General features: G+C 47.4%; 5 protein-coding genes across 5 annotated transcripts; 4 read left to right on the plus strand and 1 right to left on the minus strand.

Moving 5' to 3' along the window:
* Positions 1-866: 866 nt before the first annotated feature.
* Positions 867-1,883, plus strand: I303_102433 (pyridoxamine 5'-phosphate oxidase; the record flags this gene model as incomplete). Its single annotated transcript, XM_018405789.1, has 2 exons — positions 867-1,513; positions 1,775-1,883. The coding sequence occupies 2 exons, from the start codon at positions 867-869 to the stop codon at positions 1,881-1,883; spliced, it is 756 nt and encodes a 251-aa protein (XP_018264283.1).
* Positions 1,884-2,292: 409 nt separating this feature from the next.
* On the minus strand, positions 2,293-5,148 carry I303_102434 (uncharacterized protein; the record flags this gene model as incomplete). The annotated part of the gene is made up of 6 exons (XM_018405790.1): positions 2,293-2,926; positions 3,097-3,476; positions 3,632-3,974; positions 4,096-4,186; positions 4,263-4,386; positions 4,453-5,148. The coding sequence occupies 6 exons, from the start codon at positions 5,146-5,148 to the stop codon at positions 2,293-2,295; spliced, it is 2,268 nt and encodes a 755-aa protein (XP_018264284.1).
* An 870-nt stretch (positions 5,149-6,018) lies between these two features.
* On the plus strand, positions 6,019-10,787 carry I303_102435 (uncharacterized protein; the record flags this gene model as incomplete). Its single annotated transcript, XM_065968543.1, has 27 exons — positions 6,019-6,178; positions 6,274-6,755; positions 6,852-6,939; positions 7,013-7,094; positions 7,157-7,230; positions 7,332-7,512; positions 7,575-7,594; positions 7,657-7,754; positions 7,808-7,832; positions 7,902-7,927; positions 7,984-8,068; positions 8,124-8,141; positions 8,198-8,272; positions 8,335-8,348; positions 8,404-8,482; positions 8,543-8,622; positions 8,682-8,959; positions 9,043-9,145; positions 9,213-9,256; positions 9,322-9,376; positions 9,446-9,465; positions 9,524-9,533; positions 9,587-9,655; positions 9,722-9,735; positions 9,798-9,926; positions 10,016-10,416; positions 10,534-10,787. The coding sequence occupies 27 exons, from the start codon at positions 6,019-6,021 to the stop codon at positions 10,785-10,787; spliced, it is 2,964 nt and encodes a 987-aa protein (XP_065824615.1).
* A 695-nt stretch (positions 10,788-11,482) lies between these two features.
* I303_102436 (uncharacterized protein) lies at positions 11,483-14,696 on the plus strand (the record flags this gene model as incomplete). The annotated part of the gene is made up of 7 exons (XM_065968544.1): positions 11,483-11,623; positions 11,893-11,985; positions 12,116-12,177; positions 12,256-12,346; positions 12,450-12,753; positions 12,924-13,317; positions 13,421-14,696. The coding sequence occupies 7 exons, from the start codon at positions 11,483-11,485 to the stop codon at positions 14,694-14,696; spliced, it is 2,361 nt and encodes a 786-aa protein (XP_065824616.1).
* Positions 14,697-15,365: 669 nt separating this feature from the next.
* On the plus strand, positions 15,366-22,310 carry I303_102437 (uncharacterized protein; the record flags this gene model as incomplete). The annotated part of the gene is made up of 32 exons (XM_065968545.1): positions 15,366-16,084; positions 16,175-16,312; positions 16,441-16,700; positions 16,780-16,799; positions 16,867-17,015; positions 17,101-17,155; positions 17,237-17,255; positions 17,338-17,562; positions 17,666-18,087; positions 18,157-18,235; positions 18,289-18,338; positions 18,483-18,629; positions 18,686-18,730; positions 18,798-18,862; positions 18,931-18,951; positions 19,010-19,071; positions 19,143-19,216; positions 19,305-19,451; positions 19,543-19,629; positions 19,696-19,792; positions 19,849-19,892; positions 19,961-20,321; positions 20,393-20,429; positions 20,502-20,584; positions 20,639-20,718; positions 20,796-21,204; positions 21,271-21,485; positions 21,562-21,701; positions 21,769-21,847; positions 21,920-21,944; positions 22,008-22,113; positions 22,184-22,310. 32 exons carry the CDS (start codon positions 15,366-15,368, stop codon positions 22,308-22,310), a joined length of 4,587 nt encoding a protein of 1,528 aa, XP_065824617.1.
* Between the last annotated feature and the right edge of the window lie 308 nt (positions 22,311-22,618).

The following is a 22,618-nucleotide window of genomic DNA, read 5'->3' on the forward strand; positions in this document are numbered from 1 at the left end:
AGGGGGAGTGAGGTGCAGGTGGATGGAAAGGGCGAGTAGAGATGCACAATTTGGCTTGACTTTGATACTCTACTCGTATACTCGTAATGGTTATCGTATGTCCCGAAATATAATTCGGTGATCCGCTGATCTCGCCTGCTGAATGAATCTGCAAGTGGACGCGTAGTCCGTCTGCTGCTTTTTGTGCTGGTGCAGATGCAGATGCAGATGCTGATCCTGATCAATTCGTAGGGTCAGGTAGAAATACGCTTAACTGAGGAAGGAGATCTGATTGTATCTGATGAGAAGAGCAGAGATATGGATAAGATCCAAAAGTATGTGGATCTCATCATGTTTACGTTAATTGCATCCTCGGTAGACGGATGATGTAACCTAGATACTGTCACTGTCACTGTACCAAATTCCAGACAACTTACCTCAACCTCGGATTGCGATCGCGGTAAAAGCAAAAGCACCCTGAGCAGGGCTAGATGCATGCATGCCAGTAGTAGAGCCGCAGACTGGACTGTGCGTATCAGTGCGTAGTCCGGATTGGCCTATAACCAAGGAGAGCGAGGGTTTGCATGCATGCGTGAAGTGGGCAAGAAGGGAAAGTCAGTGACCGGAAGCAAATTCAATCTCAGGAAGAAGCATCGCTCGCCGATCACCATAGATCCTGCATCCGCTGACTTCTGACGAATCCCCCCGATTACACTTCGACTCGTATCATTGCGTTGAGCACAGTACATCGTATGCTCCCTATCATATCTAGATCAGCGACACCGATACTCCGCTCAACGTCCAAATCCGCGTTCACCACTCCGCCAAGACCGATTGTCTCAACCTGTCTCCATTCACGCCCGGGTAGTCTGAGTAATATTCGCAAGATGTCATCAGTCCAACATTTGTACGGTACCCCTGCCCCTCAACCTCAACCTCAGACTCAGACTCAATCTGGGGATTCATCGAACAAAGAAGCGCCAGAGAAATTACACTTAACATCGCATAACCAATACAAAACCCCTCGTCTACTCCGTTCCGACCTATCCCCTAACCCCTTGATCCAATTCAACAAGTGGCTCTCATCCGCCCTCGACTCCAAAGATGGTAGTCCTCTAGTGGTGGAACCAGAAGCTATGACGCTTTCTACGTGCACCAAACAAGGGATACCTTCTAGTAGGGTAGTACTCTTGAAAACGGTCGATGAGAAGGGTTTTGTATTTTTCACTAATTACACTTCGAGAAAATCGGGGGAACTGAACGAAAATCCATATGCGAGCTTAACCTTCTACTGGCGAGAGATCTCGAGATCTGTCAGAGTAGTTGGAAAGGTGGAAAAAGTCAGTAGGAAGGAAAGTGAAGAGTATTTTGCTAGTCGCCCGAGAGGAAGTCAGATTGGAGCGTGGAGTAGTCCCCAGTCAAAGGTGGTCAAAGAGGGGGAAGTGCAGGAGATAGTGGATAGGAAGCAAGAGGAATTAGGGGAGGGAAAGGTTGAATGTCCGGACTTCTGGGGTGGATGGAGGGTTATTCCTTTGTAAGTCGGGTTAGGTTTTCCTGCATTCTAAGACTCACTTACACCTCAAATCACCCTCACCCAGTCTGCAAATCCATCCGTGACGATATTTGTATATTATGCCACCGCCACTGCTACTTCTACTTCTGCTTTTGCTCCGCTACTTGCTCTCCATGTATCAGATGAAGTCGAATAGAAGCTGACTTCAGCCATTTGTTTTCATATTACCATTCGATCCAATCTCCGAAATTTGATCTCCGGATTCTGATTACTGCTACGCAGCGAGGTCGAATTCTGGTCTGGACAACCCTCTCGATTGCACGACAGATTCAGATACACGAGAGAAGAAGGATCGACTGGTGAATGGGAGATCGACCGATTGGCTCCGTAGTGCAGTAGGGCAGTAGTGCCGTGGTACAAGCGCAGTGGAGTGCGCTACATGCAACGTGGATAATTGTGCTACGACGGTACGATGCAACGGTGTCATGGCGCGATTTGCCAAATAAGTCAGGAATGGACTTGATGCGAGACAGGACAAGCTGAAAGAAAGTTTGCAAAGAGGCGCAATCGATGAAGGAGATATGTAAAATACGAAATGATAAATTCACATGTGCATGGGATAGTACTACGTTGATCTATCAAAAAAGGAGAAGACTACTCGTACCGAGTGATGAAGACGACGTTCCGCCATATGCACACCCAAATGCACTCCGAATCTAACCAAAACAGTAACAGTAACAGTAAACACTAATTGCCTACTTATATCTGACCACTAGTTATCAACCGCTAATCACTAATCACTAATCACTATCCTCATCCTCGTCATTCACCCCCGCTCTATCTTTGAACGACCTCTCAATCTCCTCTCGCTTCTTATCCCTGATCTTCTTCTGCAATCTAATCCAATTCCCTATCGGCGTCGACTCGATCTTACTTCCATCCAAGAACCTCTCCACCTCACTTCTATCCCTCGGCGCAAAATTAACACCCCTCCTCTGTTTCTCAATATAAGTCTTCGTCGCTTCAAGCTTATCAATCAGTACCTTGAGGGAAGCCACCACTTTAGGCGATCCAGCTGAACCCTTCTTTATGTGTCTCCTAAGTGTTATGAGAATAGGAAGTACCAATTCCGGGAAAGCGATGTTGAGTGATAGTGTAGAATAAAATTCTCCGAGGAGGTAGATTAACTCTTCGCCTAGACCTTCTTGGTAGATACGTGTCTTTGGATAAGCGGCGGGAGCACGGATGATGTATTCGAAATCCAGTGGTTTGAGCGTCGATTTTTTGGGGTTGGATCGTTTGAATTCGGTCGAATCGAGGATCTCGAGTAAGAAAGGAGAGAGGGGGATGTAAGTGCCGCTTTTCTGGATGATTCGGAGGAGGGAGTGGAGGATGTGGAATCTTAATGGGAAATATCGAGATGAGGGGAGGAGTCTGCGAGGTGAAGATGAGTCAAATTAGTATTATTATCTCATATGGGTAATGCTTCAATCGATATTGTCGTGATATCCGTATTTTGGACATGATGAAGATCGAAATCGAATTGATCCTCATGATCGTTATGCAGGTAGCAAAAAAACAAGAAGAATGACTCTACCACTCACCGGATCACACCCAGACTGATCTGCGTCAAAGGGAAGATCAAAGGTTTCAACGGACTCTCCAGACCACCATTATCGACTTGCGTCTGAGTCGAAGATGCGCCAGCTAAGACCTGGGACCAGAAATCGAGACAGTGGACGAACTGCCAGTTGTACACGGTTTTAAAGGCTTGTTGATTATCGCCACCGGCTCCACTTGTACTTGATCGGACGACGTTTCGGAGATGCACAGCTAGCATACGGATGAACCCGAACGCGTGTTGATACGAGAGTGAAGGCGCGAGTTGATATAATTCAGAAGCGGTGTTCTTCATCAGGTTGATGGATGGTAAAGTATGGGGGGTGGTGTTTCGTAATGGCGGTAGAAGAGATCGGTAGATGTTCTAAACGTGAGAATATCTTTAGCCCACATTCACAGTCATGTGCATGTTCTCGGTCGCGAAAATTGTGAAATGATGACGTGCGAAGTGAGTTGGAAGTATGAAAGGGTAAGAGAAGGGAAAAGATGATATGTGTGGATGAAGGTAAAAAGGCTCACTCTGAGACAAAGATCCTTGACGGCATCATCACCAATAGTGAACAACCTTCGAAGAGCTAAGAAACTTGCAATTCTAACTTGATCGCTTGCTGAGCTCCACAAATCTAACAATACTTTCAAGTAAGCCCTGAGATGTTTTCGAGCACCCATGATCCACGGCAAAAGCTTGGTAGATTCGTTGACTGCGACAAGGAGCAACGAGCCGGCGTCCTCGTCATTTGAGCCCGAAGAGAGGGATGACGGGGTCGAAGGGAGTGACTTGATCAGGTGCAGTAAGGTGGAAAAGTGGGATAGGATAAGTCTGTTCAGAGATTGATTAGGCGTCTTAGGTGGTTGGAGTTTACTAGAATATCGGATATCAGCTATACGCTACACGCTAGCGGAAGACAGGGTATTGAGAAGGGCATAAAGATCGGTAGAAGGATCTTCAAAGGTTGAGTCAATTCAGATACAGGTTGACTCACATTCTGCCATTTGCCAAGGTCTTGTATGGGAAATGATGAGCGACGACTACGGGAGTGTACTTCAACGCGGTAACGACAAGCTTGTTAAAGACTACGAAGCAGAACATTAGCCCGAGCGAAGAAAAAAAAAACATAGATGATGTATAGCAAGGATAAGCTGAACATACCTTGAGCACTATCGATGGAATACTTGGTATCGAGCCCACTACCTTGATCGCCATCATCTTCATTCATATGTGCTGCAGCTCTGAAAGCGAGCAAGGTCTTCCTGAGTGATCGGATTGAGTGTTGCTACTCGCCCAGTTCCATTTCCGTGAGCTAGACCATCATAATGAAGTCAGGTCATGGTAAGCTTACCTTGAGCATACCCTCTTGCCATCCTCTCAACATCTTCCCATTCACACTGATCTTCTTCCTCTCTTCGTCCTCGTCCTCGTCAATGTCATCTTCATCTTCATCCTCGTCATCACTAGCCATCTCTTCATCGTCATCTTCATCCACTTGCTTGCCCTTTCCTTTCTTACTTCCAGAAGCCTTGGACTTGCCGAAATCCAACAACTCCTCATCGTTTTCTTTGAGGTACTTGAAGAATTCCGGATCATTCTTACTCAGGTCCTTCATAGCTTTCTTCATCGCTACTTCATCTAACAGATCTTCTTCTCCTTCTCCCTCTTCATCATCTTCGTCGTCGTCTTCTTCGTCTTCGTCCTCTTCGTCGAGTTCCTCTAGATCAGATTCTTCAGGTAAATCACCATCCAACCCTCCAGCCCCAAAGAGATCTTCTACAGATTTAGCTACCCCTCCAGCTTTCCCGCCCAATGCAGACTCTCCAGCCCGCCTAGCATCTCGCTCGTCATCTTCATCGTCATCATCATCTTGTCCTTCACCAACTTCGGCGTCAGACTCGTTGGCGGCCCCACGTTGGTGTTTACGCTGTGCTTTTCGGTCGTCCTGTTTCCGCTTGGATTGTTGTTTCGATCGACGGTTGGCTATTTGGTCCTTGAGTTTACCGGACGAGGCGAACTTTTTGAATGCTTTGGAGGTTTTGGCCATTGTGCCGAGCGGTTTGAACCCCGAGACCCCTTATTCGACCAAATGAGGAAGAGTTTCGATGGATGAGTGATTGTATAGATGATGCAGATTTTTTTTTGATAGTGCTCATTCAATGATCCGGAAAAAGTTGAAATCTTGAAATCTGCATTTCGTGGAAAGCGGAAGTCGCCGTCACCTGCTGCCACTACATACGCGTGGTTGCCATGTTTCCTCATAATCCACCAGTCAAGCGTCGTAAGCCGTTGGATTGGTCTGGGTGGAGGTTGACCACTTTTGACTTTTGAGACACATGATCACATTTCACTAGCTTGTAGCTTCAACGTAAGTCATTTCGAGCAATTACCCCATAACGACCACTGGAATTGGGAATAAGATATTATACCGCCGGCTATTGAAGGTGTACTGAGGAGACTAAGAAGACCTTACCAAATCCCGTCCCATACTAGCACTGACTGATGTCAAAGGCGTTGTTAGTGCTACGTGATCCCGTGACTTATAGTCGGAGTTTTGGTTAGCTAGTCATGTTGGGAATCTGACCAAGGGGAAAGATCGTCTCGTTGATTCGTCATTCTGCTTGTGCCCTTCGGCATTGAGAGATTGAGGGTGATGGTTGTTTAGTCTTGTGTATGACGATTAGGGGGATGCGGCGGATTATGAGCCCATGCGGGACACTTATGGGGTCATATACTGCTGGACTGACCCCCTGTGGGGAATCGAATTTATCTAATCAAACAATGACACAGGACGGAGGGAAATACTTAAATAATTAATACCAAAGGAAACTCAAATTATTTGAACGACTCGAATTTCTTGATCGTCTCGACTTACGATTTGCTTTGTCTCGAGGATAAATAATTATTGAAAATCAAGATGAAGCTACTTGGGATGATACTTGCACCCATCGTAGCGCTGGCTATACCTATTACGGAGTATACTCTCCACGCAAGAGACACCGGTCAGCTTCAATCTGGAAATACACCTGTGTTAAGTCAACAACCGGCTTACTCAGGAGACGTTACAAAATGTCAAGGTAAGTCACTCTCATCTACAAGTTTGTATTCGATCATAGTCTAACCATGACCTGAGCTGACGTTATTCACTATTGATTCATACGACTCATTGCAGGTTACTATGTGACCGATACTACTCCCTCATCATCTGGAGGTCTCTTGATCTACCTCACACTCAAAGATAAGTGCTCGGCATACGGCGAAGATATATCGTATCTCACCGTTTCGGTGGAATACGAGACTCAGGAAAGATTACATGTCCATCTATACGATAATGATATCCACCAATACCAGGTCCCTCAATACGTTCTACCCCGACCCGAGGGCGGACAATCGTCGAAAGATTCAAGTGATCTGCAATTTGATTATAACAGCGATCCATTCGAATTTTGGATAACTCGAAAGACCGATTCTGCGATCCTGTTTGATACCCGCGCAGCTCAGATTCCGACGTACGAAGCATCGATCCAGATAGAAGGGAATTACAGTAATTATACGGTGTTACCCTCTCATCCGTTGATCTTTGAGGATCAGTATTTGCAATTGTCGAGTGCGCTACCTAAGGATGCGAATATCTATGGACTGGGTGAAGTCATAGTGAGTTGAGTCTCACTGAGTTGGACTCGATCTAGCTGTCAGCGAGTAGGTGTGATAGGGTAAGTCAAAGCTGACGTGAGATGCGATACAATGTAGGCTCAAACAGGGTACAGAAGAAATTCGACTGGGACAGTGCAGACTTTCTGGGCGAGAGATGTGGGAGATCCAGTGGATGAGAATATGTGTAAGCTATCGATTGCACAGTCATCGAACGAAAACTAGCTTACTCCTACCTTTACTCTTCTGCCGTGGAACAGACGGTGTGCACCCGATGTATATGGAAGTTCGGTGGGATGCGAAACGAAATAAGTTGATATCGCACGGTGTATTCCTCCTCAAGTGAGTTGAGTATTCCCCGATCTACACTTTCACCAGTAGATAGACTGATAGAGCATGTTCAGCTCGAATGGAATGGATGTCATCCTGCGAGATGGCGTGATACAATATCGAGCAATCGGAGGAACCTTCGATTTCTGTAAGTGATCACCCTATATCCTCCTTTCTCTATCGGCATCCAATCAATGATACTCAAATGTCCCCCTCTGCTGATGTCCTTTGCTGATACACTGATGATAGACGTGTTCTCCGGATCTGCACCGAACGACGTAGCAGCGCAATATGCTCAGGCGGTGGGATACCCTCAAGTCATGCCCGAATGGTCATTCGGGTTCCACCTTTGTCGATGGGGATACACCTCGGTCAATGACACAAGGACGACTGTCCAGAGGATGAGAGCCGCTGGGATTCCCTTGGAAGTGTGAGTACAATTATCTCTCGAGCAGCGTAAGACTCCGCAGATGCTTATGTCGATTGTCACAGTCAATGGAATGATATTGATTGTAAGTCAGCTGAAAATAGGACATTAAAATGAAGAGTCAAAAGCTGATGGTGCTATAATCAGGGATGCGAGCGTACCGAGAGTTCCAGTACGATCAGAATTATGCTCCGGCAGAATATAAAGCTTTCGTGGATGAGCTGCATTCTATGAATCAGCATTATGTGAGCTGGCAATCTCCTAACAAACTCAGGAACAAGGAGCTAACGATATGCAGATTCCGATTATCGATGCTGCTATCGGTGAGTCAGCCGGCCGTTTTTGTTATGCAGCATCGTCAGCGACTGAGTGACTTTCTTATCCATATTTAGGCTATCTCATGAATGACACCGACGTGGTCAGTGATAACGTGTTCACCAATAGGGATGACAAGTATACTAAGATGCTCTCCAGTTCGACGTGTACTCCCGAGGACACGAGTTGGATGTATGGATGAAGAACCCTGATGGAACAGAATACGTTGGAGCGGTGTGGCCAGGTGAGCTGTATGAATCGATACTTGTGAGATCTGTAGCTGACAACAGATACTATAGGATTTACTGTCTTCCCTGGTGGGTTGCGAATGTTGTCTACCTTTCTTAATGAAGCTGACGGGGTTCACCTGTAGACTGGTTCAACCCGAAGATGCAACAAGTATGGACCGAGGCATTCCAAAATTTCAGTCAAGTAGTCGATTTCGATGGTGAGTTCAGTCAGTCAGATATGCTGGACGATCTCCACACAGCTGATTATGTTGTCATATAGGTATCTGGCTAGATGTGAGCTATCCTACCCTCGGCAGTTGTTCTGATACCTAGCTGACAACGTGCGCAGATGAACGAGCCATCGTCTTTTGTCGATGGATCAGCTACCAACTCATCCATCCCGATCGAAGACACCTCCGTTGTTCCTCGTAAGTCGTGCTCATCCTTGTTGATGTAGAATTTTGTTGATTGATTGATCGTCATCGCAGCCAACTTTACACCTCAAGCACCACCCGTTGACTTCCCAGAAGGATACTGGCCAAACATCTCAGGATATAGCGGTAATGTCGTGAGTGTCTGAAAATGCTGGTAGCAGCCCATGTCGACAGATGCTGATTTTGAGATCAGACCGTCAATGGTACCTTGACGTACGGACAAAATGGCACAGCGCCCAAGAACACCGCGCTGCGACGATCATATTCAGTCGAAATCGAAGAAGCCAAAAGATGGTCTACTCCCGATTCAGACTCGTCTGACGCTCCGGATTTACCGAGCTATGTCCTCCAGATCCAATATGTCGATGAACCGCCTTATCCGATCAGGAACCAGGCTGGAAGGTTGAGCGCGAAGACTGTCAGTCCGAACGCAACGCATTATGGAGGTTTGCAAGAATACAATGTCCATAAGTGAGTAAGACTGGCTTCAGCTGACAAACGCGTGAGCTATTAACTAGAAAGTTTAGCTGAGCTGATGTTATGGCTGTCATCAGTTTGTGGGGTACGATGGAGGAACTGCACATGCACAACACGCTGTTGAACCTCAAACCTGGACAAAGACCTTTCATGGTGGCTCGATCGACCTTCGCTGGAATTGTAAGCTATTCGCCTTGTTAAAAGACAGAGTGACGGATAGCTTATACGCTTTGTGCACGGATCGTAGGGAAGGAAGACCGCTCACTGGCTTGGAGATAATTACTCCAGTTTGTGAGTTCATAATCATGCCGCATACGCAGGGGCGATGGAAACAATTTGATGTGCTTGTTTAACAGTGCCTATATGAAGAGATCGATTCAGGGAGTGCTGCAATTCAACTTGTTCGGTATTGTAAGTTCTTCGTGCTACTGACTCCGGAAATGAATGATACAGCTGATGGCTGACTTCGTCTTACTGCAGCCCATGGTGGGACCTGATACGTGAGTAGATTTAGTCAATCCTAGGTCCGGGTAGCTCGCTGATCCATTGTCATTTCAGATGCGGTTTCGTGAGCTGTTACGGCCTCGGTGAAGATACGAGATGAGCTGACATCCGAAACAGAACGGTAATTCGGACGAAGAGCTTTGTAATCGATGGATGCAATTGAGCGCTTTCTTCCCGTTCTACAGGGTGAGCTGAGCGTCTTACATCTTTCAGGTATGTACAGATCAGCTGACGAAAGACATCCAAACCCAGAACCATAATACCAAGTACGCTTTCAGGCTGAGCTAGAACAAGGAAGAGGATTCGCCAAGCTGACGATGCATTATAGATTGGCGATCTCACAAGAACCATATGTCTGGGACTCAGTGCGAGAGGCAAGTATCAAAGCCATCAACGCGAGGTACACTTTATTGCCGTACTGGCAGACCTTATTTGCGAAAGCTTCTGAGGGCGGCACGTGAGTCATGATTGACCTTTGTTTGCTTCTGCGTCTCGTTGTGGCGTGCGGACCTGTGTGTGTATTGCTTGGCTGATACTTTCGCGTAGACCGGTGATCTTGCCGCTATTCCACGAGTTCCAGAACCAGAACTACCTGGATATCGACTCACAATTCCTGATTGGTCCTTCGATCTTGGTAACCCCCGTCCTTCAGCCCAACGAAAGTACAGTCACGGGTATCTTCCCATCTGAGAACGGTGTTTTCTGGGTAGATTGGTGGACTCATGCTAAACTCGATAATTCCAATGGGAACGAAAATGTCACCCTTGACTTGCCGCTAGGAAATATCGGTGTACATGTTAGGAGTGGAAGTGTGCTCCTGACGTATGATCAGCCTGAATATACGGTGAAAGAGACTAGGGATGGTGGATATGGGATGGTGGTTGTTCTGGATGGGAAAGGATATGCTGAGGGGGATGCGAAAGTGGATGATGGATCTAGTTATCCAGGTGCGTCGAGGACTCTATTCTATCACCCTTGGACTTCTGAGTGTAGTGGTAAAATATAGTCAGGACGACGAGCTGATGTGTGAATTCGATATTTCATTATGATGGGGCTGCCTGTAGTGACCGAATTGACATGCTTGACATTTGTGGCTACCGACAATTGCCTGACGACGACTACAAGTGGGAACTATCAGATTGAGAACACCCTAAAGAGCGTTACGGTTATTGGAGTATGGGACAAGCCGACTAAAGTGACTTTGAATGGACAAGAAGTAGATGCGAGTCAAGTTGAGTATGATGCGAGTGTAGGTAGAGTCAAAGTTACGGGATTGGAGGGGGACTTGAACGGTGGTTGGGAGTTGAAGTGGGAGTGAGGCGTCAGGCGGAACTCGATCTCGAGCTTGAATTGATATAATGCTGGAGGAGTTGAAGTGAGGAAGAAGCTGGTAATGTAAGTAGGAATGGACATTGATTCAATAAAGTATAATTTGCGCTTGGTATATGGTCGAGAACGATAACCTGTGATCCGTGATCATCATGCGCTTTGCATCTCTTCTTTGTTCTGCAGAGTACATACATACATAACGGAGATATCGTTCATCTCAGATGCTTTGCGTGCTCCTGTCTTTCAGATGACAGATGACGGATGACGGATGACACGGCGATGGCCGAAATCATCTAGTTACCCGGACACGTCACGAAGTCATGTCATGGTGCGATGAGTGATAACAAGCACGCTTCCTTCCTTTCTTCCTCACTATCTCTCTGCACCACACCTCGCATATTCGATTGCTTAGAGAATATCAGACCTGGTCAGGATTACGAGCGAGAAATCGGGTTACTGGGTCACTCAAATCAAGTCGAGCTGAGATGAGCCTATAAAATCAGGACTCTTGTCTTACTCGCCCCGACCACTCCCAAAAAGGCTCAAAGGCTCAAAGGCACAAAGGCACAAAGGCTCGATTCGAATCGCTTCGCATTCTCTATCGTCTTTTAGACCCTCCCTCTCTCAGTTGCACATCGTGATTGAAGTCTAAGATTCTCGCCAAACGCTGAGACTCAAGAAAAGATGGCGGGGATCAACAGATTAGCGATATACGGGACGACCTCGATCCTCTTGACGACAGGAGTGGTCTATTCAGCTCTGAACACCAGACCGAATTTCTATGCGGCTGCTGTAGCCCTAGGACGGAGTAGTGGAGCGTTGATGGTGAGTCCGTCCGTCCATTCGGTTGACTCGTGTGCTGGAAAGGATGAGATATGCTTGTGAAGAGCACATGAGATCAGGGGAGGTCAGGCGAGAGAGGGGCCGGTCGGAATCAGGCAGTCAAGTAGAGGGAATGAGATGGGAATGGCCTAGTAGAAGTAGAAGGAAAAGCGATTCGTGTGCTATTTGCGATTGATCAGATCAGATCAGATCAGGGGTCGCTAACCGTCTATGATGGTCTCATATCGCTCACCGTACTCGTACTCGTACAGGTCCTAGCGAATTTCGCGCTGTTCAATACGATATGCCTCGGAATAGCATTTAAGAAGATTTTTTTTGGGCAGCTGAGGGCGATAGAATACGAGGTGTGTGTCTTCTCATATCCTTCAGTGGTCCTGGAAAGTGATTCCAATCAAGATTCTATTCCCGTTGCTGCTGGATTACAAAACACAATAAATGTATGACAGACATGGCTAATTGGTCAATCGCTCATAGCACCTGTTCGAACGATTATGGATCTTCCTCACTGAGTCCCTCTTGGCGTTGACCATATTCCGGTGAGTCCATGAGCCCGCTTAATAGCTATGTTCTGCTGCCAAGGTGTAGGTGACTGAGACCTTGACATCGCGACTCAGTGATGACTTCTCAGCGCCATTCGCTTTCATGTATGGAGTATTGTTGTTCTTGAAGTGTTTTCACTGGATAACGGCCGACAGAGTGGATTATGTGAGTCCGGGTCGCAGCTTGACTATGATCTTCGTTGATTCCGGAATCGCAGAAATGAAGGATTGCACATGCTGATTGATGTCGACTTTCTGGGCTTCCTCAGATGGATCAAATCCCTCCGCCAGGACCACCAAGACTATACCATATCCGAATAACCGCTATAATCACTCTACTAGCTATCCTGGATTTCGCACTTGTCTCGTATTCCCTGGAAAAGATCTTGACTGAAGGCGTATCGGCAATGGTTCTTTTCGCGTCGGAGTTTACGATTCTGAATGCCTCGATCTTGGGCACGGCAGCGAGATATACCGTAGGTCTGATTGATCTGAGACGAGCGAGAGGGAGAGCAGATGCTCCGCCGTGGGAGGAGAAATCTATGTGGTTGTTCTATGTGGACTTGGTAGTGGGTGAGTGACCGGTCCGTTAGACTATGCGACTGCACCTCAACATGCTTCTGCCACTACCCCGTTCGAAAAAGTAGACACTGTTCATCCCGCGTCTACCTTTCTTTTCTTCTGCTCTGATATTGACGGAGTAAGAATGCTGAAATTCATACTGATTGTGTCTCTCTTTTTAGACTTCATGAAGCTCCTCACGTACTTATCATTCTTCCTCGTCATACTCCTCCATTATGGTCTTCCGCTGCACATCCTTCGGGACGTGTACATGACTCTCCGATCTTTCATTGCGCGATGCGGTGACTTGGTACGATACCGAAGAGCCACGAGAGATATGGATGCTCTGTATCCTGATGCTACGGAGGAAGAGATGGAACGAGGCGGAGGAGACAAGACTTGTATAATCTGCAGAGAGGAGATGATACCTCGTTCAGTTGCGGCCGCGCAAGGTGGGACAGGAACAGGTGATGCGGGTGGACCGAATGAGACGCCCAAAAGATTGGCTTGCGGACATATTTTCCATTTCCATTGTTTGAGGAGTTGGTTGGAAAGACAACAGAGTTGTCCTACTTGGTAAGTCCGTTTTGCTACCTACTACCGTCCCACGATTTTGACAAGGCTAGATCTATCTTGATCCTCGCTTGCTTTGACTGGGTTCTGATTTTTGGCTATATAGTCGACGAGATGTTCTGCGAACACCGGCTCCTGCCCCTGGAAGAGCTGCTGCCCAGCGGAACGCAGCAGCTGCAGCAGGAAACCCACCGCCTGCTCAACCTGGCGCAATACCTCAACCGCCGAATCAGAACCAGAATCAACAGGAAGCCAACCCAAATCCGATTCAACAAGCGTATAATGAGTATTTCCAATTGCCCCGGATGGGATGGGATAATCCAGTACCTACTCCCACTACCGCTGCGGTTGGTGGCGCACAAGCAGCCACTTCACAGGCCCAGGCTGGACCGTCGAGAGTAGAGAGTGTGGAGGAGAGATTGCAAAGAGGGATATGGGGTGGACCAATTATACCTGGCAGATTCTTCCCTGCTCCGTTAGGCGAAGCTCCACGTTCACATCAACATCAGCATCAGCAACAGCAACAGCAACAGCAACAAGCGATACGACACCTCAATCAACCACCATCCATCAGGATTAACCCAAACACTTCTACACCCCATGTGACGACCCAGCCTGAAAGCCGAGACACAGGGCAAGGACAAGCTTCAAATAGTGAGAACAGGAGAGAATCACACCTCTCGGTACCTGTCACACCGCAGATGTCGGGCAGCGTCACTCCCTTCTCGTCTAATCCGCCGATCGTCTTCTCGCCTACGGGAACAGCCCGTACTATCAAGCCTGACTCGGGCGAAGTGGAGCAGAGTGACGCGCAGAACGAAGGAGGCGGAGACCAAGACCAAGGAGACGAGAATGTGGATGAGAGGGAAGTGAGAAGTAAAGTGGCTGAAGCTGCTCTCAAGCGATTCGGGATCCCTGCCTCATCGTCATCGAGTGCTCTGTCAACAGGAAAAGGTAAAGGAAAGGAGGTGATATCTGACAATGGGGATCACGGGCTTAGTGGGAATGACAGTGTGAACTTGGATGATTGGGAGACTCTTCCAGCAGAATTACCGCGACTGACTCATTCGTCTTCGGATTTGTTGATTCATCCGCGAGGATTTGGGCTCAGAAGTGCAAGTGAAAGTGGAGATGAATTAGGAGAAAGGTTGAAAGTCCTCAGAGAGGTGGATGAGACTATCTGGGGATTGATTGGTGAATTAACTAGATTACAAAGTACTTGGCATGCGCAAACCTCAACAGCGACGGCAACAGCGCCAAATCATCCACCAGACCGAGCGTCTTCTCCGGATCTCAAGGCGGGAGCTGGAGATAAGGGGATACCAAGACCCACTATACAGATACCTGATGAAGAAGAAGAAGACGAAGATGGTCATACATGACATGATATGCAGGAGGGTACTTAGTGAGATGACGAGTGTTGTTGTTGTTGTTGTTGTTGTTCGTATTCAGTATGCAATCTGCGTAATATGCATGTCTAGAGTAAGTTACATGTCAGTATGATGTGAATTTGCATCCGATCGAGTGATTGATCGGTAAATCTCTTCCGATGATTCCGGTGATGGGCGATGGTGCCTGAGACGGGGCTATCATGACGCGGAGACGGGCATGGGCATCTCTCTTAGTTGTACACGGACAGATGCTTGGTTGTGAAGTAGACCTATTGGATTGCTATCGAGATAGAGAGCTTGCTTCTCAAGATTCGGGGCGATGTCCATTGTGAATAAGTGAGATAGACCGGACTACTGAACTGCTACACAAGAGTGCTTGTTGAAGGAAATAATCGAGACAGTGAGCAAGTGGAGGTTTGTTTATAGTTTATAATATCCAACTTTCGATCGCTCGGTCTCGGTGGTGAAGGGAGTTAGAGGCATAGTGAGTGTATCAGCCAATTCATCAATGTTTTTCGGTGGGCTCGAGGGCTACATGATGTGTACCTGAGAGAATGAGCTGATCCTGGGGCATGATCACAGAATTGTGGACATTGTATTCGCCTTTCACTTTTTGGTATTTAGATGAAGTGATCAGCACCGAATTCAATTCGATCCGAGATGTCGTTGAAACGAGGGGATGATGAAGATGATGTGATCACGGGAGTAGGCTCATCAAGGATTCCGACCCTAGGACCACCGATCCAGATCAACCGTGTTGCGCAGAAAACCCGGTCTCAGCTCAATGATACCAGATCCGGAGATGACGGTGATGATGGTGACGAGGAGACGAAGTTAGCGACGAAGAACGGGTCGGACTTGGCCAACGGCCAGCGGGGCGAACTAGGAGATAGGGGTGGATTTGAAGCTAGGCCATCTGGGATTGGATCTGCTTCCACTTTTGAGGTCCAGGTCGAAGGATCATCTGGAGTATTAGATCGAGATCACAAAGCCCAAATCAAGAACGAGGTAGCTTCGCATGGTACTCTGGATGCCGAAGATCAGTCGCTTAATATGACACGTATCCGGAGGAGTTCTCATGGTCGACATCGGCCTTCCGATCATAGCCAGCCGCATATTCCCGCTCGTTCATCTTCCAATGTCCCAGTCTCGAGTGCGGATCCAGCCCCATCAAAGGAAAAAGCTGCTCATCTTGCTACTCCTCAAAGTCCACCCGGTGATCTTTTGTATCATACCGATATACCTCAACCGGAGCCTGATAGTGGTCTAAGGAGCCGACCAGGAGGCGGAAATGCGTTACTCAACTTACCGCCGCCATTACCTTTTCATCTCTCCGTGGAAGGTCTGACGATTGGTGTACCAGATAAGAAGATCTCATCGTGAGTCTGCCTATCGAACAGAAACTCTCCCTTTTTTATAGCTGCGCAATGCCGATGGAATGTAGCTGAGACAATGACATGATATTTTAGGTGGATACCGACTCTCCCGAAGTACTTTAAACGAGATAATAAAGAGACTTTGCCTCCGATAGGAGAGGAGAAGCCTAAGAAGAAATGGATCTTGAAGGATGTAACGTGCGATTGTAAAAGCGGAGAAGTGCTGGCTATGTGAGTTGGAAGTATCTTATCACCCTCATACTGGTTGCGAGGACCAGACTCTATTCGCTTCGCCCTGCTATCTCAAGACATTCGGTGTGTCCTGATCAGGATGATGATGCTGATATTCTGAAATGCAGTCTCGGTGGATCAGGATCGGGCAAGACAACTCTGCTGAATGCCATTGCCAATCGATTATCTGGCCTACCGACCGAATCAGGCCAAGTAGCTTATTATTCGGCCACTCGGACCCCAACTTCGCCATCATCAACGATCCCAACGAACGAGACGAGGGAGACAGATAAACGCGCTGTGAAGGGTAAGAAGATGAGTAAGAGCGAGATGAGGCGAAGAATAGGGTTTGTAAGGCAGCAAGATTACTTGGTGGAATGCTTAACGGGTCGGTCCGAACCTCTCAATCATGTCCCTTTGAGATGATGAATTGGGAAGCTGATGATTGGGACATTGGGACATGGTAGTGCGAGAAACCCTTACTTATGTAAGCTTATATCCCCTGCGCCTGGGGGTGACTGTAGACTTGAGGCTGAGCGTGGGAGACGCAACAGGCTGCGAAATTGAGGTTGCCGACTTCCCTATCGAATGAAGCGATAACGCAGATTGTAGATCAGACGATAGATGAATTAGGACTGAAGGATGCGGCTGATACGGTAGTGGGGGGACCTCTGCGCAAGGGGATATCAGGTGGAGAAAAGAGGTATGTCCCCGAAGGTTTTGGCTGCTGGTGGTCTCTTTGAAGATTCTTGAAAATGGAGGCAAGCTTACAAGAAGGGTCTTGATAGGCGATTATCTATCGGATGTGTGCTTGTCACCCTTCCCAGCGTCATGATACTGGATGTGAGTAGATTGAGCTGATAACTGCATATCCGTAATTTGTAATGACATTGCTGATAATGTCGCTTTGTGCGTGATGAAAAGGAACCGACATCTGGTCTAGGTGAGTCTTTCTGATCTTTTATGGACTGCTTATGAAATGCCATTTCTTGTAAAGCATGCTGATATTGTCATCGTTCGATTAGACGCTTTCACTTCTTACCTCCTTTTGCTCACACTCTCACACCTTGCTCGCCGTGGTCGAACTGTCATTTTATCGATTCATGCACCGCGGTCAGATGCCTTTGACATCTTCGACCGAATAGCATTATTGGCCAAAGGAGAAATAGTCTATTCTGGACTACGAAGCGAGTGTCTAGGTTGGTTCAGCGGGCTAGGTGAACGAGTAGAGAAAGGCGTCAATCCACTTGGTGAGCAGTCTTCCCTTCTGAAGTCAGAATTCACGAGTACACATGCACTTCGGGTGGATTTTGATAGCTGACGATTCTTGCGATGCGTTGGGTGCGATTACAGATTTCTTGATTGATATTTCGACGATCGATAATCGGACTTCGGAGGCGGAAGAAGCCTCTCGAGAAAGAGTGTCAGCCTTAGTGAATGCATGGAAGGATCGATCCCCTTCGGATGATCAGATTGTATTGTCGAAGTCTTCGGTGGACTCCTCACACTCGTCGATCCATCCTCAGGCCCACCCAGACTCAGAAGATGGAACAGAGCCGGCTATGACTGCTGAGCATAGGAGAGGAGCGGGGGTCGACGCGGAGAGGATAGATGCGAAAGATGAAAGAAGACCAGGATTAGTCAAACAGACTATCGTACTTACTGCCAGAGCTCATCGGAATGTTTATCGAAATGTTCCGCAATTGGTAGGCTTTGCTGTACAAGCTGTGTTGTTGGGAGTGATCATTGGAGTGACGTATTATAGATTACCTGAAGTAAGTCAGCTCACTCCGCTCTCCGCGCCGACCATGGTCAGCTATATTGACGTCCTATCTACACATTAGACGCCCACAGGTATTCAGAGTCTGAAGAATCTCAGTTTTCAGTTGATACCTGGGGTATTTTACCTGCAACAAGTTTTCTGTGAGCCTGGTGTATTGATTCCCGGAATAAGTCAAGCTGATAAATCGATATAGGGATATACAAATTCTGTACAGATCTCGTCATATTCGATGGAGAAAGAGAGGTAAGCATTCGAACCTTGGCACCTCGCCGGTCTCCTACTTGTAGACTGATGATGTGATTTTCATTCCAGGATCGTCTATACGTAAGTTGCACAAACTCACATCGCTTGCAATATCAAGGACTTATACCAGTGTCATCTTCATAGGACGTCACCCCATATATAATTTCGGACTTCGTCTCGTACCTCTTGCCGAGCATCTTGTCGCCCACGATATATGTGGTTTTGGTGTACTTCATCTCGAGACTGCGGACGGAAGACTTGGCTGCCAGACTGTTCACTTCCATTGCTTCAGTAAGTCAGTACCTTACCCGAGTGAAGATTGGCCATGCTGATATGAAATGGTTCAGACTATACTGGTGCAATTCGCTACTCAAGGTTTATCGCTTGTATCGGTGAGTCAGCCTTCTCTGCCGATGATTACATGTCAGTGGAGTTGACATCGCGTGACGTGATTATTAGTCTTCACTGTTGAGATCGTTCGCCGCTGCCTCTTTGGTGGGAAACGCTTTCAATCTGTTTATGATGTGAGTGTCCCTCTTTTTTCTCATGTTGACTGAATTTTGAGAGTTGTGGAGCTGATACGTCGTTGTAGTATGAGTTCAGGTTTCATAGTGTAGGACTCGTCTGTTGTAATCGCATTTGCAAAAGTGGAGGAGCTGATGTTTGAGTAGCGTACATGTACCTGCGTATGTAGCTTGGATCAGATGGCTCAGTCCATATTTCTACTCTTTCCGTGAGTCCGTTCGCATCCTGTAGTCCTGGAGCACAGGTGGATAGTTGAGAGGCTGATTTGACGCGCTGCAGGTATCATCGCTACTACCCAATTCAAAGACAGAGTATTCGATTGCCCGCAAGATTCCGCTGCCAATCTGAACCAGGTAAGTGAGACTTCGGATGCAGCTCTGATCTGTGCTCGTAAGGGAGTTGCAGGAGCAGTTGTTCGACTGAGGCAGTGACCGGTTGCAGTGTATCGGAAACAACGTTCTGAACGGCCTGAATTTCGACGCTTCTATCAATATTGGGGCATGGTTCGGAGGTCTTATCGGAGTAACGATTGCGGAGTACGCTCTGGCTTGTTTGATCTTGTGGATCTACCCAGCTGGAGGAGTCAAGGTATGTCTCTCAATCCTACGACAACCAATGATCGCCGAGCGGACACGTGTTTCTGTTCATAAAGATGCTAATTTCGAAATCATTGGCGCAGCATGCGTCTGAGATTGAAAGTCATAGTAGGGGAAAAGGCACGGACGTCATGGAGAGTAATATGACAAGGGATAAGATTGATGTAGCTGTGAGCATTCTTACTGGCTTACTTTGCGGAGAATGGTTCGTATAGCTGAATTGATGTCTCTTGCAGGTGAAGAACTTGACTTTGGTCTGGGAGAGAAAGGGGAGAGGAGCGGTCAAAGATAAGCAGAAGACCATCTTGAACGATATTTCGATTGACTTCCCAGGTACGTCGCGGATCGTATGGTATTATGGGAAACTTACTGACAGAAGAGCCATGTAGCGGGACAGATCTCTGCTATTCTAGGACCTTCCGGAGCAGGCAAAGTAAGATTACTTATTCGCTATCTAACTTCAAACTGGACCTTCGACAGAAATACTAATCTCCATCATAGTCAACGCTTCTTCAATTGATCGCTGGACGACCCTTCAATCCGGGACCATTATCGCGTTTCTCACATTCTGGCTCACTCCTCTTCGCTGGAGAAGCAGCTTCAAGCGCATCTCGATCCAACGTGGCATTTGTCGAGCAAGATGATGATTGGCATTTACCCTCTTTGACCGTCCGCGAGACTCTGACGTACGCCGCGATCTTGCGATTACCCGATAAAATGGCCAGACGTCAAAAGGTAGCGAGAGCAGAGACTGTGCTGCGTATGCTCGGCTTGAAGGACTGTGCGGATCTGCCAGTTGGTGGGCAACTACTTAAGGGTATTAGCGGAGGAGAGAAAAGACGGTCGAGTCTTGCTGTACAGAGTAAGTGCTGAGCTGAGAGCTGGGGGCTGAGAGAAGTCGAGACGATTCGCTTATTATACTATATTGTACAGTGATCAATGATCCTGCTGTATTGGTTGTTGATGAGCCGTGAGTCAACGGTTTACCGGGCATTTTCGTTAGGTGGCCTGGGATCCGAGCTGAAATGTTGTGGCTGGATAGTACATCTGGCCTGGACGCTAGTATAGCTCTTAGTGTGATGCAGGTATTACGGGATATAGCTGCGACTGGCAGGACTGTAATTGGTATGTGTTTTTCATCATCTGATCAACATTAGATTAATTGTCTTCAATGTGTAGCAACCATACATCAACCTCGAAGTGATATCTGGAAATTAGCAGATAACGTTACTCTTCTGGCGAAAGGCGGAGTCGTAGCGGTATGTCCTACCCCTCAGCTTTGTTGGGGCATGAGATCCCGACCGGAAGAAAGCTGACCTGATCATCGATGTCCTAGTTCAACGGTCGACGATCGGAAGCAGTCGAGTATTTCACTTCGATAGGACACCCAATGCCCTCAGAGTTCTTCAATCCGGCAGATCACCTCCTCGACTTGGTATCTGCCGATCCCCGTCCAGAGGGGTATGAAACTTCCCTAACCCGAGTAAGGGATCTGACATCCCGTTGGTCATCCCAAAATGTCAAGGAAACAGGAGGCGAGAACGAGAAGGCAGCTCAGTCGACAAAAGTGCTGAGTCGAGGAGAAGGAACCACATCTATGAGAGTCGCTTTGCCAGTTGTCCTAGAACGACATTGGAAGAACCTCTGGAGGAGGAAGGACGTCTTCTTCAATCGATTGGTACAGACCCCTTTACTGGGGGCGATGTTCATCTTGTTCTTCCAGAGGCTGAATCATGGTCCATCGGGTGAGCTCGAGATCTCAAAGAGCCAGTAGCAGGTGGGCTGACGAGTTGCCTTTTGTGAATATGCAGGCGCCCAAGATCGAATCGGTATAACGATCGAATCCACCTCAGCGATCGCCTTTGTTGGATTACTGAATGCGATGGCGATTTTCCCTGCGGACCGGAATCTTTACTTGCATGAAGCGAAATCCAGTGCAAGGTATTCACCTGCTACGTTCGTTATCACCTATACGATAGTGGAACTCGGTTTCGAATTAGCGGGAGCTATCGGTTATGCTGCTATCGTGAGCTTCTGGGACAACGCTGCTGCTCAGTACGCTTTGGGTAAAACAGACTTGCTGATGAATGCCATGAGCGCAGATGAATATCGGTGTAGGTATGCAAACTTCCGTTCGCATTTACTTCGAATTTGCAATCACTATTTGGGCTATGGTGAACATGGGTGAAAGTTTCGCTATGATTTTCGGTAGTTGGATCCAGACCGAGGGTCTGACAGTCACGTAAGTTCACATGTCCTGTCTTTTACCCATCAATTGGGGATTCATCACTGATAGGCTGGATCCTCAGTGTCGTGTCGACCATCTTGTCTATGATTGGACAGATCAGTGGTGTGATATCGCTGAGCGTGCCCACTTGGCTTGCTGGGGTAAGCCTTTCTTCATCTTGCAAAGAGACTCAAAGGGGGAACCGCTGACCTAGAGTGAATCCTGGTTTTCAGCTGGCTTGGGGTACTTGTGTAAAAGGTGATTCCATTTTACCCTGAATTGTTTGCCGAATTAGGCTGATTGGGAGTGGAAAACAATCAGCTGCAACTCGTATACAGATCATCAATGAGTCGGTGGGATTGGTTTTCAACTGTACTCCAGACCAGATATCCTCTGGCGCTTGTGTAGCGCAGAGTGGAGAGCAACTGTGAGTCGCAGTTGCTTTTCTTGACCCGAGCATTGAGTCTGTCAATTGAGCTGAGGTGTTTATTCCGCAGACTCGCTTTATTCGGATGGAAAGACCTGAACACGGCGCGGTATATGGGAATTATGGTAGCGATAGCCATTGCTTGGAGGATCTTAGCTTGGCTCAGTCTCGCAGGAAAAGTGGGTGGGATCAGGTAAACACAGCTTGGGATCAGATTTGCTTCGTGGCTGGTGCATACTATTACTATAGCATAGCACAGACAATCGTACCATTGTGTCATTATGTTGTACTCCTCCCCGACATGCATAACATCATTCGATGAAAGCTGATGGCTGATAAGATTAGAGGGGATCAGATGGCGGAGATCGCCGATCTGGTTCTGATCAATGGCGTCGGACCCTCCTTCGCCTTGCGATTGCATTTGATAAAGTCTGTACTCTAAAGTTCATTTTTCCCACATCTTTGTCCAATCTCGCTCACAGGCTTGAATTGTTTCTCGCCCTTT

Source organism: Kwoniella dejecticola, chromosome 3, assembly GCF_000512565.2.
Source record: "Kwoniella dejecticola CBS 10117 chromosome 3, complete sequence".
Lineage (NCBI taxonomy): Eukaryota > Fungi > Basidiomycota > Tremellomycetes > Tremellales > Cryptococcaceae > Kwoniella > Kwoniella dejecticola.